The following is a 16,640-nucleotide window of genomic DNA, read 5'->3' on the forward strand; positions in this document are numbered from 1 at the left end:
ACCACAGCCCACCAGGTTCCTCCGTCCATGGGATATTCCAGGCAAGAGTACTGGAGTGGGGTGCCATTGCCTTCTCCGGGAGAAACTCTGCTGCTGCTGCTAAGTCGCTTCAGTCGTGTCCGACTCTGTGTGATCTCATAGATGGCAGCCCATCAGCTCCCCTGTCCCTGGGATTCTCCAGGCAAGAAGGCTGGAGTGGGTTGCCATTTCCTTCTCTAGTGCATGAAACTGAAAAGTGAAAGTGAAGTCGCTCAGTTGTGTCTGACTCTCAGTGACCCCATGGATGACATACCAGGCTCCTCTGTCCATGGGATTTTCCAGGCAAGAACTGGAGTGGGTTGCCATTGCCTTCTCCAGGGAGAAACTATACTAGGAGGTAAAAAATGAAGTAAGAGAATATAAAATTATATATATATATATATGATGTAGATGTAGAAAGGATAGGAATTAAAGTATTTAATTGAAATTTCAACTAAGTGAAATCTCAGGAGAGAAAAGGAGGAAATACATGGTGAAATAATATGATGAAATATGCAATGATTAATTTCCCAGAATTAAGGAAAAATAAAATAACTCACACTGATAAGGTCCACTGAGTGGCAAACAAAGAGATAAGAAAAAAGGATGTGATCTCAGATTTAAATACTAAAATAGGGTGAGAGGAAATTCCCTGGTGGTCCAGTGTTTAGGACTTGGCACTTTTCACTACCAGGGCCCAGGTTCAATCCCTGGTCAGGGAACTAAGATTCCCTGAGAGGAAGGTAAGAATGATGCAAATGCAGGCAGTTTTATTCTAAAAAGTCTGAATCCCATTCATTATGACCTAAATGTATACTGATACCATAAGGTTATGAAAAAGGCTACAGTACACTCAATGTGATATATCAAAAATATAATTGATATTTTTGATAATTATATTTAAACTTAAATTTATGTGGAAAAGTTTTTGCATGGTGTCAAGTAAGGATTTGATTTATAATCTTTCTAAATGGACAATATCCCCAGCATGATTTATTGAATAATATTAGTACTGTTTCTAATATTTATATATCTTTTTTTTTTTCAGTGCTTGCTAAGAATTTGAAAAGGATGTTGAAATTCTTGAGAATTATTAGCTAGAGTAATATGCACTAGCTGCTGCAACAAACAAATTTTCACATATCAATAACTCTTCTAGTTTTGCATGAGCTTTGGGAGTGGTTACTCTCACCTCCCCACACGTGCAACTTTGGGTGGTTCTTTCCCTATGTGGTGGTGGTTTCGTTGCTAAGTTGTGTCCAACTCTTGCGACCTCACGGACTGTAACCTGCCAGGCTCCTCTGTCCATGAAATTCTCCAGGCAAGAATACTGGAGTGGGTTGCCATTTCCTTCTCCAGGGGATCTTCCTGACCCAGGAATCAAACCCAGTCTCTTGCAATGCAGGCAGACGATCCTCAGGCAGTTTCGTCACACTCATCATGCCCTGTTCAGTGTTGAGCTGAGGACTTGAGGAAAAAGCTCTTGAGATCTATGGAGTTCTCTTTGTAGACCTCTTTCCTCTCTACAACTCTACCCTGAAAACTCTAGCCACTGGATCCTCAGCCTCTTCTCAGCCTCTCACATATGTTTCCTTAGCTGAGGCCTAGGTCCTCCTCCCTGTAGTGTGGCTTGCAGATGTTCTTCAGGCATTAAGCTGGGGCAGTTGTAGGGCTTGCCTCATTTCTTTCCCCTTTCTCAGGGGTCACTGTTCTGTGCCACCTGACATCCAGTATCTAAAAGTGTTGTTTCATTTAGTGTGCCCATTTTTTCAGTTCTTTCATGTGGAAGGACTTGCTTCATGTTAATCCATATTAAAAGATGATTGCTCCTTGGAAGAAAAACTACCACAAACCTAGACAGTGTATTAAAAGACAGAGACATTGCTTTGCTGATAATGGTCTGTCTAGTCAAAGCTATGGTTTTCCTAGTAGTCATGTACAGATGTGAGTTGGACCATAAAGAAGGCTGAGCACTGAAGACTTGATGCTTTTGAACTGTGGTGTTGGTGAAGACTCTTGAGAGTCCCCTGGACAGCGAGGAGATCAAACTAGTCAATCCTAAAGGAAATCAAAACTGAATATTCACTGGAAGGACTGCTACTGAAGCTGAAGCTCCAATACTTTGACCACCTAATGCGAAGAACTGATGCATTGGAAAAGACCCTGATGCTGGGCAAGATTGAGGGCAGGAGGAGAAGGGGGAGCCTGGCTTGCTGCAGTCCATGGGATCGCAAAGAAGCGGACACAACTGAGCAAATGAACAACAAATTATTAACACTGGTTCATCTTGGTACCAACCAAGAGTTTGAGAGTTAAGTATTAGCACACAGCAAAGGAAGAATGAAGACTAGCACATGATAGTTAATTTTACTTTACAACTTGGATTTAACTAACTCAAAACCATTATATGCTCTTGTATTGGGTAAACTATTGTCAGACAGAGATAATCCAGATTTAGCAAACCTTAGCTGTTAAACATAGGGTGGAGTCCTGAGATTTTGGCCAGCAGCTTTATTGCTTTGACCTAATTTTTCTAAACAGAAGGTGAGATAGTATCAGTTTCTACTATTTTACAATAAATTGATAAGTGCAAATGCAGTTGATGAATTGCTTTCAATGGGAGATGCCCAGGGCTCTGTGTGGGAGGACTCAGTGTGGGGTGAGAAAGGAAAAACCCACTCTATCTGAGCAGAGTATTCACATTTAGAATACGAAAATTACCATACAAACTCAGGAAAAAGAGGAAACATATTGGCAGATGGAATATTTGTTTTACTTGATATCCTCTTCAAATGTTAAGAATAGGCTCCCAAACTAACTTCTCTTCCAACCTGATGTAAGTCTAATTATAATGATTATATCCAAATGTTCTTCCTCCTTCATTCTAGGTTGTTACACAAATTCATAATTTAGTGCTACTTTAGCAGGCCCAGAATTCTGTAACAATGGATGACAAGAATAGGTATTGGAGACAATATGGTAGCAGGATTTGCCAGTAATTACATCCTAGTACACTCAGGGTACCAGGCAGAAAGAAATATCACTCATGATCTAGGAAGAGACGATGCAAATTACAATGGACAATGTACTGTTTTAAACGTTTCTTGATCCTAGCCGTACACACTTTCCCAGATCACTTAGGTATGCAACACCACATGCATGGCTGGTCAAGTTCCAAGGGGCAAATGACTTGCAGTGCTACCTGCTTCCATTTCAGGGTCAAGTGTTTTTCGCTGGATCTTTAATATTACCTGGTCTCCACCTCTTGATGACCTCAATTGTTCTGTTTTTGTAGAATGCTTTATACCTCATCTTATTTTGGTTTATGGTCTTTAAGTAGATCTAAATCTACCCATATATACATAAAATCTGTACACATTCACCACATATAAAACAAGTATATGTTTCTCTAGTCAATGTCAGCTTTTCCTAATGTTTGGTTTCTTTTCTTTTTTTTAATATTTGTTTATTTGTCTGCATTGGATCTTTTAAATTGTATGTGTTTATTTTTGGCTGTGCTGGGTTTTCATTGCTGAGCCTGAGCTTTCTCTAGCTGCAGCGAGTCAGGGCTGCTCTCTGGTTGTGGTGTGTGGGTTTCTCACTGTGGTGGCTTCTCTTGGTGCAGAGCACAGGCTCTAGAGCATGCTGGTTTCAGGAGGTGCGGCTTGTGGGCCCTAGAGCATGGGCTCAGTCATTGCGACATACGGGCTTAGTTGCTCCAAGGCATGTGGGATCTTCCGGAACCAGGGGTCAAGTCGGTGTTCCTTGTATTGCAAAGCAAATTCTTAACCACCGAACCACCAGGGAAGCACTTGGGTTTCTTTTTACTAAGCTGACTAACCCTACTCAGTAACTTGCATTCACATTCATACAGCCACACCTATAATTCTTCATTGTTAATAATGTTTCTATTGGCTTGGGCGATATTTTACAAGGACTTTGACTGAAATTGCTAGCAGTAGGTTGAAAAGGAAATTAACTCCTCTTAATAGGATGAGTGACCTACTAAGGTATTAATACTCTTAGTTTACCTTCTCTAAAAAATTCTTGTAATTTCATATAGAAAGACTAGAAGGGAATAAAAGCTAATGATGCAATTCTAGCAATGAAAACAGCATGGTAGACATTTTCAGAAAAGAGTTGCCCTCAAATTATAAGAAATTACAGTGCTCCACAGGTAACTACCTCTGGTTTTAACGTATAAATTGGAGCTTTTAATTTTACCAGTAGATTATGGATTATTTTCTGCTACATGTATTATGATGCTATTGAGTTTCAAAAATTTTTCTACTTTTTCCTGTCCATTCACTTGGACCGAAAATATTTGACTCCTTTTCCTTCTCAATTTAGCTTTTCAGTAGTGTGTTTATTTCACATTCCTTATGTTGTTATAACAGGGCAACCACATTAAAAAAAAAATTAACAGAAAACGGCCATTCACTCACAGGTTTGATTGAGACAGCAGACAGGGCTAAAGGGAAGCAAACCCACCAGGTGAGTCAGGCAGAAAAGTTTTTCAGGGAGAATCTTTTGGGGAAGATTGGTTACCAAAGGGCAGGGTTAGTGGAAGATGGAAACCACTGGCCTTATTTCCCTAAAATGTCATATTTAGCTAAGACACCTTAGAAATATATTTGGGAAGTTGAGTCCTGTTGACAATTCCATTCCATTTTAACTACATGAGATTTTGGGCTTCCCTGCTGAGTCAGCAGTAAAGAATCTGCCTGTAATGCAGGACCACAAAAGACACAGTTTAGACCTCTGGGTCGGGAAGATCCCCTGGAGGAAGAGCCCCTAGAGGAGAGCATGGCCACCCATTCCAGTTTTCTTGCCTGGAGAATCCCACGGACAGAGGAGCCTTGGAGGGCTGTAGTTCATGGGGTTGCAAAGAGTCAGACACGCCCGACTTAGCTTGTGCACGTATATGAGATTTTACTTCAGAAGTGTTTTTGTGGAAGACTTTGGGTTTCGTCACTTTTGTCATCCACTTTTGTCAGGACTAATATTTTCAAACATGATAACATTATTTTTAATTACTAGGGCTTAATTTTTATTTCATGTTTACTTTTATCTTTCATTAATGTTCTCTGCTCCTATTAGCTACTTCTGAATCGGCTGACTTCCCGTCTGTGTGTTTGCCATTCTTCCTCTTTTCTCTTCTGCTTTCCCAGAAGATCTTGCCACCAGAAACTAGAAAGAACTGTGTACTTTCAGAATAGTCTTTATACACTTATCTGGTATTAAAGGGAAATTCTATTGCATCACATCGCCTCAGCTTCCTTTTGTGAGTTCAGATTATACTGAAGATAGGTTTCAAAGAGACAATACTAAGAGCTGATGATTTTTCTTCCCCCAGGAGATTTCTCAGCCAGGGTCATAGCACTTTCTGTCCTCTGAATAAGATACCTGAAAGGAAGAGACTGTTTTACATATTTCTCCTGAACTGCCTATAATATTAATCACAGTATTTCTTAAAAGGTTACCTGTGTCAAGTTCAGCTGGGTGAGGATAAGAATGCATATTCATAGGTCCTAGCCTAGAACCATACGTTCCGAATCTCTGGAGAGAGAGCTCAGGAAATCAGCAGTTTTATTTTCGTTATGTGCTGAATCTTCTCCTGTGTCTTGCCTGAATTTTCAGTTACTGGCTAGATATGCTTACTTGAATGTATTTTCACCTCATGAACACTTAACATATCCACAATCAAATCATTCACTATCTAATTCTGTCATGCTGGTATACCTGAAGTCATCATTAGAGTCCTTCATCCTTGTGTTTCCTAATTTTTACTTAATCGTCTAATTGGCCTTTGTGCCAAGCACAGGGAAAGACAGTGATGACCTTAAGACAGACATAGGTCATGCCTCAAGAATCTTGACGATTCTGTTCTTTGGTTGTGCCAAGTCTTTGTTGCTGCAAGCGCGCTTCCTCTAGTTGCGGTGATGGGGGCTACTCTCCATTGCGGTACCTGGGCTTCTCATCGTGGTGGCTTCTCTTGCTGTGGAGCATGGGCTCTAGGTGAGCTGGCTTCAGTAGTTGTAGGGCTCAGGCTCGTTAATTGCGGCTCATGAGCTCTAGAGCTCTGGCTCCATAGTTGTGGTACACAGGCTTAGCTGCTCTGCAGCACGGGGAATCTTCCCAGATTAGGGATCAAACTCATGGCCCCTGTTACAAGGCAGATTCCGATCCATTGTGCCACCAGGGAAGTCCAATGAAGACTCTTTTACAGAGAGTAACTAAATCCTGTAGATTCTTGTGTGTGTGTGTGTGTTTCAGAATACCCTTTTACTTTCCTTATCAGTATACTAACCTAGAGCGCTACCCTGGTGGCTATGTGATAAAGAATCTGCCTGCCAATGCAGGAGACGCGGGTTTGATCCCTCATTCAGGAAGATCCTCTGAACTAGGAAACGGCAACCCACTCCAGTATTCTTGGCTAGAGAATCCCACAGACAGAGGAGCCTGGTGCCTGGTCTACAGGATGCCTGGTCTACAAAGAGTCAGATATGACTGAGTGTGCACACACACACACATCCTAACCTCTCATCACTTATGCTTGGACTGCTCTAATGTTTTTCCAATTAGTCTCTTTGCTCCTAATCTCCCACCTCTCCTCAAAGGTTAATCTGCTGAAAATGTAATCTTCAAAACACCACTTCAAATATATTTTACCCCTACTTAATCTCTTCATTATTTCCAACTGCTTGTAGCCTATTTTTCAAAGTAGAATCAAGGCTCTTTACAATATGGCCCCCAAATGAATTTTTGTCAAATGAACTCTTTGAACTCTATCAAATAGATATCTGAACTTGATGTAAGCATTTTTACTTATTTATTTTCTGGGCTCATGAGTTTAATTATACTTTAACTGACCAAGACATACTTTTCTCTTCCGGCCTAACAACTCCCTACCCCTGCCTCCCACCCCCACCCCCACCCCCACCACAATCAGCATGGCTGGCCCTAAGCACTTGCTCCAGTTCCTATGTTGATTCTCTGCTTTACTGATTAAGCATTTAGCACGTACATCAGTAGTCATGTATGGATGTGAGAGTTGGACTATAAAGAAAGCTGAGCACTGAAGAATTGATGCTTTTGAACTGTGGTGTTGGAGAAGGCTCTTGAGAGTCCCTTGGACTGCAAGGAGATCAACCAGTCCATCCTAAAGGAAATCAGTCCTGAGTGTTCATTGGAAGGACTGATGCTGAAGCTCCAATACCTTGGCCACCTGATGCGAAGAACTGACTCATTGGAAAACACTCTTATGCTGGAAAGATTGAAGGCAGGAGGAGAAGGGGATGACAGAGGATGAGATGGTTGGATGGCAATACTGACTCAATGGACATGAGTTTGAGTAAGCTTAGGGAGTTGGTGATGGTCAGGCAGGCCTGGCGTGCTGCAGTCCATGGGGTCACAAAGAGCTGGACATGACTGAGTGATTGAACTGAACTGAATGTACACCTTGGTAACATTACTTATTTTTACATATTTTTCTAACTCTTCAATTATTCCATGAACATATATTTATCTCTTCCTTGCCTAGTCAAGGGCTATGTGTAATAAATGTTCAATAAATATTCATCAGATTCCTTGGCTAATAAACACATGAAAAGATGCTCTACATCACTCATTATTAGAGAACTGCAACTCAAAACTACAATGAGATATCACTTCACACGAGTGAGAATGGCCATCATCAAAAAATCTACGAACAATAAATGCTAGAGAGGGTGTGGAGAAAAGCGAACCCTCTTGCACTGTTAGTGGGAATGTAAATTGATACAGCCACTATAGAAGACAGTATGGAGATTCCTTAAGAAAATTAGGAATAAAATTACCATATGACCCACAATCCCACTACTGGGCATGTATCCTGAGAAAACCATAATTCAAAAACACACATGTACTTCAATGTTCACTGCAGCACTATTCACTTTAGCTAGGAAATGGAAGTAGCCTAGATATCCCTTGATGGCTGAATGGATAAAGCTGTGGTACATATATACAATGGAATATTACTTAGCCATAAAAAGGAACACATTTGAGTCAGTGCTAATGAGGTGGATGAACCTAGAGTCTATTATACAGAACGAAGTAAGTCAGAAAGAGAAAAACAGATGTCGTACATTAATGCATATATATGGAATCTAGAAAGGTGGTACTGATGATCCTATTTACAGGGCAGCATGGATTGCAATGGACATGAACTTGGGCAAACTCTGATAGATGGTGAGGGGTAGGGAGGCACAGCATGCTGCAGTCCATTGGATCAAAAAGAGTCAGACACAACTGGGAGACTGAACAACAATGGAGATGCAGACAGAGAACAGACTTATGGATAAGATGGGTAGGGTGGGGAGGAGAGGGTGGGATGAGTGGAGAAAGTAGCATGGAAACATATACACTACTATGTGTAAAATAGATAGCCAGTGGGAAATTGCTGTATGACTCAGGGAGCTCAAACTGGGGCTCTGTGACAACCTAGAGAGGTGGGATGGGGAGGGAGGTGGGAGGGAGGTTTGAGAGGGAGGGGACATACCTATACCTATGGCTGATTCACACTGATGTGTGGCAGAAACCAACATAATATTGTCAAACAATTAAATAAAGGGGGGGAATATTCATCAAATTATTTACATTCATTTACTTATGGATTCCTTTATAAAAAATTATTTGAATGCCCACTGAGAACTCGTCTGGTCCTTTCTTTCATGGAGCTTAAATTTTAGTTGGAAAGACAGACTTTAAGCAAATAATTAAAATAAAAATGAGATCAATTGCTTTGTTTGCCCAGAAATACTTAATAAGCACCGATCATAGGCCAGGTATTGGGTTACATGAATTGGCTGGGAATATAAAGCTGAAGCTGATAGGTTAATGGAGGAGAATTATAAAGTATAAAATACAATGTTGTAAGTGCAAACACAATATTCTAGGGACACAAATGAGAGTGCAACTCTCTATGCTGAGAAGTCAGTAAGGCTTGATATTTTAATTGGGTCTGGAAAATAAATTTAAACAAAGGGTTGTATAACAGAATAATCAGGAAAAGAAGAGGGTTGTTAGAAATCTGATATGCCCATCCTTGTATCATTATTCTGAGCAGAAACCTGAGCTAGGAATATGAGGGTGAGCAGTTAAGGCAGACTTAAGATGGATGGGTGGTTCACGGCCAGGTGAATGGCTAGGTATTGCTGCTGGGCCTGCATCGAGGCCCTCGCCTGGCCCTGTCCCCTCAGCATGGACAGGTATTCTTAGAGAAAGGCCCTCTAATTGCACCTAAGAGAATTAACTGAGATCCTTCCCTCTAAGAATCATAGCATGAGTATTGGAAAGTATACTGACAATCAGAGTTAGTTGTTTCTAATTTACATCATCCAGAATCTGGGGGGGGGGGGTCTCAAAATGGCAAATGAAAATCTGTAAACAAATTTCCGTATTTCAAAAAGCCTACCAGAAACTGCAACTTCTGGTAGCATTAACTGTCAGATTTTCCTTGTTTTGTGCTAAAAATCGTATCAGACACACATCAGACGGAGGTTTTAACTGAGCTATGTTCCGATTAAATGTAACTTGTTTTCTCATTATTATGATGCTTAACTTGGTAAATTACTTTTCAAAGGAGTGAGATCACGGTGGAGCACGTACAATTGGAAACACCTGCTACCACGCTTGCACTGTACAAAGCACTGTTCACTGACTTCAGTACTGTGGAATGGCTAACAGCAGCGGCGCCTGGAGTCCTGCCAGTCCAGAACTCTTCTCAGCGGCTCGGGGCTTCCAGGTTCTTTCCCTGTGTCCCAGCCTTCAATATCCGAACCGAAGTACCTGTCGTACCCTGGCCACCGGGTCAAACTGCCTGCCTCCCAAGCCACCAGCCGCCGCTCCCAGTTCATGTTCAGGAATGCGGCTCACCCCCACGCATGCGCGGTGCGGCAGCCCCCGCGCCGGCGCCGCTCCCCTCCGCCAGGAGCCGGGACCCTAGGTAAAGCAGGAGGGTCTGCGCCCCGGGCGTGCGTGCGCAATTGCTTTCACAGCACTTTTTCTCCCCCGTCCCCCTGCCCCAAGCCCTCCGCCACCATCCATTTCTCTCTCCGCTGCCTTTTCGTTCCCTCACACGGCCCTACCCTCGGGCACGTTACGAAAGAAAACCGGCTCTCCAGTAGGGCGGTGTCGTTGCTAGGCCGCCGCCGTCTCCCAGGGCGCGCTCGGCGCGTCTGAGCGCCGCCCGGGCCGCGTCTGAAGTTGTATCCCCCGCCGCTCCCGCCCCTTCCGCCGCTCGCGCGCGCGCACGGCCGGCCCACGGCGCGCTCGGGTTGGTTGCTGCGGCGATCGCGGCGGCGGCGGTCCCGAGAGCGGCAGTGGTTCCTGCTTTGCTTTAATAGTTCCCTCCGCCCCCTCCCGTCGGACGCTGCTGTGTGGTTTTGCCTTTACAAAAATCAACTTTATTGTTCCTCAGCCCCACCTCCCGACGCGGCGCGCGTCCTCAGGATGCACTGAAGGCAGAGGGGAGGGAGGCGGCGGCGGCGGCGGCGGCGGCGGGTCGCGGTCGCGGTCCCTCTCCTCCGAGCTCCCAGCCGGAGGGGAGGGAGTCACGATGTCTGGGAGCCGCCAGGCCGGATCGGGCTCCGCCGGCACCAGCCCGGGCTCCTCTGCGGCCTCCTCGGTGACTTCCGCCTCCTCGTCCTTATCCTCTTCCCCGTCGCCCCCTTCCGTAGCGGCTTCGGCGGCGGCGCTGGGGTCCGGCGGGGCGGCCCAGGCCGCGGGCTCCGGCGGTCTCGGGGGCCCGGCGCGGCCTGTGCTGGTGGCGGCCGCGGTGTCCGGCAGCGGCGGCGGGGCGGTGTCCGCGGGCCTGTCCCGGCTCAGCTGCGCGGCCAGGCCCAGCGCCGGCGTAGGAGGGAGCAGTTCCAGCCTAAGCAGCGGCAGCAGGAAGCGACCTCCGCTCGCCCCCTTGTGCAACGGGCTCATCAACTCCTACGAGGACAAAAGCAACGACTTCGTCTGGTGGGTTGGACGAGCAGCCTCCAGCAGTCCCCCCGCCAAGTCTCTGCATTAGGAGTTTCTGCTGTTGGGGCTGTTGGGCTCCGGGGTGAGGGCGGTCTGTAGGGCGCTGTAGCGGTGTCTGCAGAGGGATTCGAGCGTTTGCAGGGGTTGGTGGGGTGGGATGGGGAAATGTTGGCATCCCGAAGCAGGGTGAGGGTACTAGAGAGGACATTGTTGCGGGGGAGATGTGAAGGGAGTTTAGGCAATAATAAGAGGACGAGATGGAAGGTCAAATAAGTGGCTGTGCATAAAAGGGAAAAGGTGGGCACGGAGGTTGGGCCTTGAATTTTCTGGCCGTCTGGTGAATTAGGTACCCTGTCAGTCCGCATTGCTCGTGGAGGTGAATTAAACTTGTAAAAGGAGAGAATTAAGCTTCCTGGTATGCTCAGGGAGGGAGTTGTTGGTCACAGTTTGTTTATTGAAAGTGTGGTAGATGGTACTCTAAACATGGGTATGGCTGTTTTAAGGAGAAGTAGTATTTGCTGTAAATATCCGTCGTGTGTGCTCTGAGGTAAATATCCGTTGTGTGTACGTGTAAATATCGCCTCCTACTTCAAAGGCTAGGTCATTTACTTTTAAATCTGCTGTTGAGGCTCCTGTAGTCAAGAAAGTCTGTTCGCAAAAAAATTGCACCTCTCAGTTGAATGTCTTGAAAGGGGGGGCCACATTTTTAAATACCATCCGTGGGTCAGATGTAATTGCACTGCACTTGGCACTTGTGTTAACGCATCAGAGTTTTTTAGAACTTCTGATTTGAGAAACGCTTGGAGTTAGACGGGTCATCGTGGATAGTATACAGCAGTACTCAGTTATGACATTTGGCATAAGGGGCTTATTCATATTAAGTGGAAGATGGAGTGGATTGTCTTGCTTGAGAGTGTTTTGAGTTTTCACTGGGTTTTGTCCAATTCAGACGGTAAGATTAGAAGAAAGGAATTGCTGTTAGCTGAGTGAGAACTGGTAGGATCTTGTGCTTTTCTTCTGGAGGAAATTGTTGACAGACTTAGTGTATTAGTGATACGGGAAATTGGCTTACACTGTCATTAGAGAGTAAGTTGATTCACTTCAGGGTTGCAGATGGTAAGTTGTCATTAAATACAGTAGGGCTAGAAGTTGGGAGTATAAGAAAGTTATTGATTACAGTTTCTAGTTCTTGCAGTGAAAATGGCTTTATATTTTTGCTTTTGTCATACATTATTCTGGATTGAGAATTGATTCATTTTTCACTGAAGCTGGACTAGAATTGTAATTTTTTTTTAATAAATAACTTAAGCAGTTTATGTTTAGGTCTAAGTGTTTGTACCTGGTAGAGAATGCCATGTGATAAAAGTAGAAAGTAATGAAACAAAAGTGAGGATTTTTAGAACTTGTCTTTTTGGCCGCCATTTCCATTTCACTTATTAGTAGATTAAAGGAAACAAACTTGCTAGCATCCATGTAGGTGCACTAAAATATAAGGTGAAAGAAGAGAATTCATCATTCATCCAACAGATATTTGACACTCACTGTCTGCCAGGCACTGTATGCACTTATACTTACTTATTATACTTACTGTAAGCCATTTTATAGAGAATTGGAGAGGGATAGGGGAATATAAGCCACTGGCACTAATTTTTATTTTTTAGGGGTAAAATTATTAAAGTTTTTGTTAGTCTGTCACCTAACTTAAAAAAAAAATATTTAAATCCAGTCTCTGAATCTTAACCATGTTGCTTAGGTTTTTTTGTTTGTTTGTTTTCTTTTATATTCTAAGTGGAAGTGTCCAGTGAGAGTCTTTAGTTAAAAATTCTGAATATTTCACTTTCTAAGAATGTGATAGTCCTTGGTCTCTTGCTGGTGAGGTTGACTTTTCAGAAGAATTCATTAATGGGAATCAATTTTCCTGAGTCTCAAGCTAGATTTGATTTGGCCAAGTGTTTAGGGTAGGAAGATAAAGGACTAGGCAAAGCCCAAGGAATCCTTTTCATTTCTAATTGGCCCTGGATGGTTGGTCTTGTCGCTTCAAGGTTAAACTGTGAACCAGTCCAAATTATTCTAAGCTATTACATCTTAATGAGGCTTACGTTTGAATAATGATAATAATTCCTCATTCACATTTTAAAGATGTTTATGTTTCATGTTTCATTTTATCCTAGAACAACTCTGTTAAGTTGTATAAAACTTCCAATTTTAATGTAATGCTAATATAATTGTATTCTCATAGAGGTAGAGAGAAGTTAAGTAACTGTTTCAGATTGGACTGTTCAGAAACAAAATTACAACTCACATCTCCCGATTCTCAGTTTAGTGCTTTCTTTTATGGAATTTTAAAATTTCAGATCTATAAGATCAATTATATGCATTTAGCCTCATGGTTCTTAAATGTGGTGGATTGGAGGAAAACAGCTGTTTCATAATCACAGGAGATAACTCTTTTTTTCTTTTGACCACACCCTGTGGCATGTGGAATTTCTCTGACCAGGAATCCAACCTGAGGTCTCTGCAGTGGAAGCTCAGAGTCTTAACCACTGGACCACCAGGGAAGTCCAGGAGACACGTGTTTTTATTCTTACTCCCTCCCCTTGCCTGTCCATCTGCCCACATCCTAAGAGGACTTAACAGAATTGAGGGCTGGAGTGGGCAGTGTAGTTTGCAAAAGCTCCCTTGGTGATAATGACTTGTCCTTTCACCCTGTTTGAGAACAGTTGATTTAAAGTCAAATGCTGAATTGTCAGTAACATGTATTGGTCTCTCCTTACTTATATTTCAAAGTAAGCTTATATCTTATTGTAGAATTGATGGACATTTTAGGGATTTATAGTTTTGACTTTAATAATTCTTTCAAAGGATTGAAAGTACCATCAAGTTGTAAATTCTGGTTTTATAGATGAAGAGTCTGTAGTACAGTAGAGAGTGGTATATATAGCTTGAAGTTGGATGAGTCTCTGACATTTAAAGGAAGTCTGTGTTGCCTTACTTTTCAAAATTTTCTGACATGGTCTGTTAAATTATGAGTCTATCCTCTGTTTGGAAGACAATATCTTTCTTTTACACTGTCACATTATGACTGTCTCTGTGTTAGCCTTTCCAGCTCCCTGAAATGACCTTTTCTACCTCTTTAAGTCCCAGATATTCTCTAAGTTGTAGCAGAAATAAGTATTTTTAAGTCGATAGTAAGCCCTTCAGACAAGGCAATGGCATCCCACTCCAGTACTCTTGCCTAGAAAATCCCATGGATGGAGGAGCTTGGTAGGCTGCAGTCCATGGGGTCGCTACAAGTCGGACATGACTGAGTGACTTCACTTTCACTTTTCACTTTCACACAATGGAGAAGGCAATGGCAACCCACTCCAGTGTTCTTGCCTGGAGAATCCCAGGGACAGCAGAGCCTGGTGGGCTGCTGTCTGTGGGGTCGCACAGAGTCGGACACGACTGAAGCGACTTAGCAGCAGCAGCAGCAGTAAGCCCTTATGGGAAAATTTACTTTGCCTGATCAGATGTAGGTCAAATCTATGTTAAGTCCATCTACTGTTTAATAAATGTGACAGACAGCCTCTTGTGTCAAACTGTTAATAACAGACTGTCCTGAATGAGTTCACGATTATGTGAAGAAAAACTTTTAATCACATAATTATAATATCACACCCTAGCATCACTGCTTCTCTTAGTGTCATGACAGATGTTAAGCACTCTTTTGGAATTCAAATGTTGTCTCACAGTCCTCAACATAGCAGTCTGGGCAGCCACTACCTATTAATCATATTTAGCGCTAAAGATGAGACCTGTTGCCCATGTCTTACTGAGTATGAGACCTCAGTTTAGTTTAAGGATGGGCTTTTGGCTCAGATAGAGATAATGAAGCAAAATGGGTTTAGTGAAAATTTCAGATAACTGTGTTAGAGGCTCATGTAGATGCTTGAAACTCAAAGTTCATAAATGCCAAGTTCACTAAAAAGTACTAACAGTTGGTTCGGTATACATAATAATAATGTGAAAGTCGCTCAGTCGTGTCTCACTCTTTGCGACCCCATGCACTACTATACATTCCATGGAATTCTCCAGGCCAGAATACCGGAGTGGGTAGCTGTTCCCTTCTCCAGGGGATCTTCCCAGCCCAGGTCTCCCACATTGCAGGCTGATTCTTTACTAACTGAGCCACAAGGGAAGCCCAGGAATACTGGAGTGGGTAGCCTATCCCTTCTCCAGAAGATCTTCCTGACCCAGGAATTGAACTGGAGTCTCCTGCGTTGCAGGTGGATTTTTTACCAACTGATCTATTAGAGGTGCCCACATAATAATATGTGTTGCAATATAAGTAAGTGAGTGTTAGTCGCTCAGTCGTGCCTGACTCTTTGCGACCCCATGGACTGCAGCCCACCAGGCTCCTCTGTCCTTGAGATTTTCCAGGCAAGGATACTGGAGTGGGTTGCCATTTCCTTCTCCAGGGGACCTTCCCAACCCAGGGATCGAACCCGGGTCTCCTGCACTGCAGGCAGATTCTTTACCGACTGAGTTCCAATATAAATTATTATTATTTGCCAGGCACTATCCTAAGGGTTTGACATGACTTAATCTTTACAACAACTATTTGATGCAGATACTTCCCATTGAAAAAAATTAATTGCAGTTCACTTGTTTTAGTGCACAGGCTTCAGTAATTGTAGCACACAGGTTCAGTAGTTGAAGTGCATGGGCTTTTGTTTCTCCACTGCATGTAGAATCTTCAGACCAGAAACTGAACCCATGTCCCCTGCATTGGCAGGCAGATTCTTGTCCACTGTACCAGCAGAAAGTCCCTAATTCCCGTTTATAGATGAGGAAGTGAAGGTCAGAGAGGTTATGTAACTTGTCTCAATTCATATAGTTAATAATGGTGGTAACAGTGTTTATATCCAGATGTTTTGGCTCAAAGCTCAAGTTCTTAACCACTATATTACCTTGCCTTTCAGAGACCAGTGATTTTGTTTACAATCAACCTTATTAAGATAGAATTTGCATGCAATAAAGGTCACCAGTTTTAAGTGTATAGTTCAGCGAGCCTGACAAATGAATATATCTGTGTTACCACCCTAATTAAGGTACAGAACGTTTCCATCACGCTCATGAGTTTACTGTGCCACAGCTTTGCACTCAGTCTTCTCTCACCTCTGATAACCTGGCAGTCTGTTTTCCTTCAATGTAGTTTTGCCTTTTCTAGGATTTTATGTAAATAGAGTCATTCAGTCTGTAGTCTTTTGTGGCTGACTTCTTTCACTTGGAGTAATGTTTTTGAGATTCAGTAATGGTAAGTGCTGTGCTGTGTGTGCTTAGTCACTCAGTTGTGTCCGACTCTGCGACCCCATGGACTGTAGCCTGCCAGGCTCCTCTGTCCATGGGGATTCTACAGGTAAGAATACTGGTGTGGGTTGTTGCCATGCCCTTCTCCAGGGGATCTTAACGATGCAGGGATTGAACTGGGTTCTCCTGCATTGCAGGCAGATTCTTTTACCAGCTGAGCTACCAGGGAAGCCCTTAATAATGATGAATGTTTCACTAATTTTCTTCTTTTAACTTCTGAGTAGTATTCCATTACATGGATATAACGTGAAAGTGAAGTTGCT

The 16,640-nt window shown here is 43.1% G+C and overlaps 1 protein-coding gene across 6 annotated transcripts in view; it reads left to right on the top strand.

Moving 5' to 3' along the window:
* Window positions 1-10,475: 10,475 nt before the first annotated feature.
* Window positions 10,476-16,640, top strand: part of COP1 (COP1 E3 ubiquitin ligase) — a 222,681-nt gene continuing 216,516 nt past the window's right edge. For 3 of the 6 annotated variants that reach the window (XM_070384886.1, XM_070384884.1, XM_014481367.2), the window contains exon 1: window positions 10,479-11,022. In XM_070384886.1, the coding sequence (XP_070240987.1) occupies window positions 10,616-11,022 (407 nt within the window). In that variant the 5' untranslated portion in view covers window positions 10,479-10,615. Of the gene's footprint in view, window positions 11,023-16,640 lie in introns of all 6 variants that reach the window. The other 3 variants (XM_070384887.1, XM_070384885.1, XM_014481366.2) reach the window with 3 other exon arrangements.

Source organism: Bos mutus, chromosome 16, assembly GCF_027580195.1.
Source record: "Bos mutus isolate GX-2022 chromosome 16, NWIPB_WYAK_1.1, whole genome shotgun sequence".
NCBI lineage: Eukaryota > Metazoa > Chordata > Mammalia > Artiodactyla > Bovidae > Bos > Bos mutus.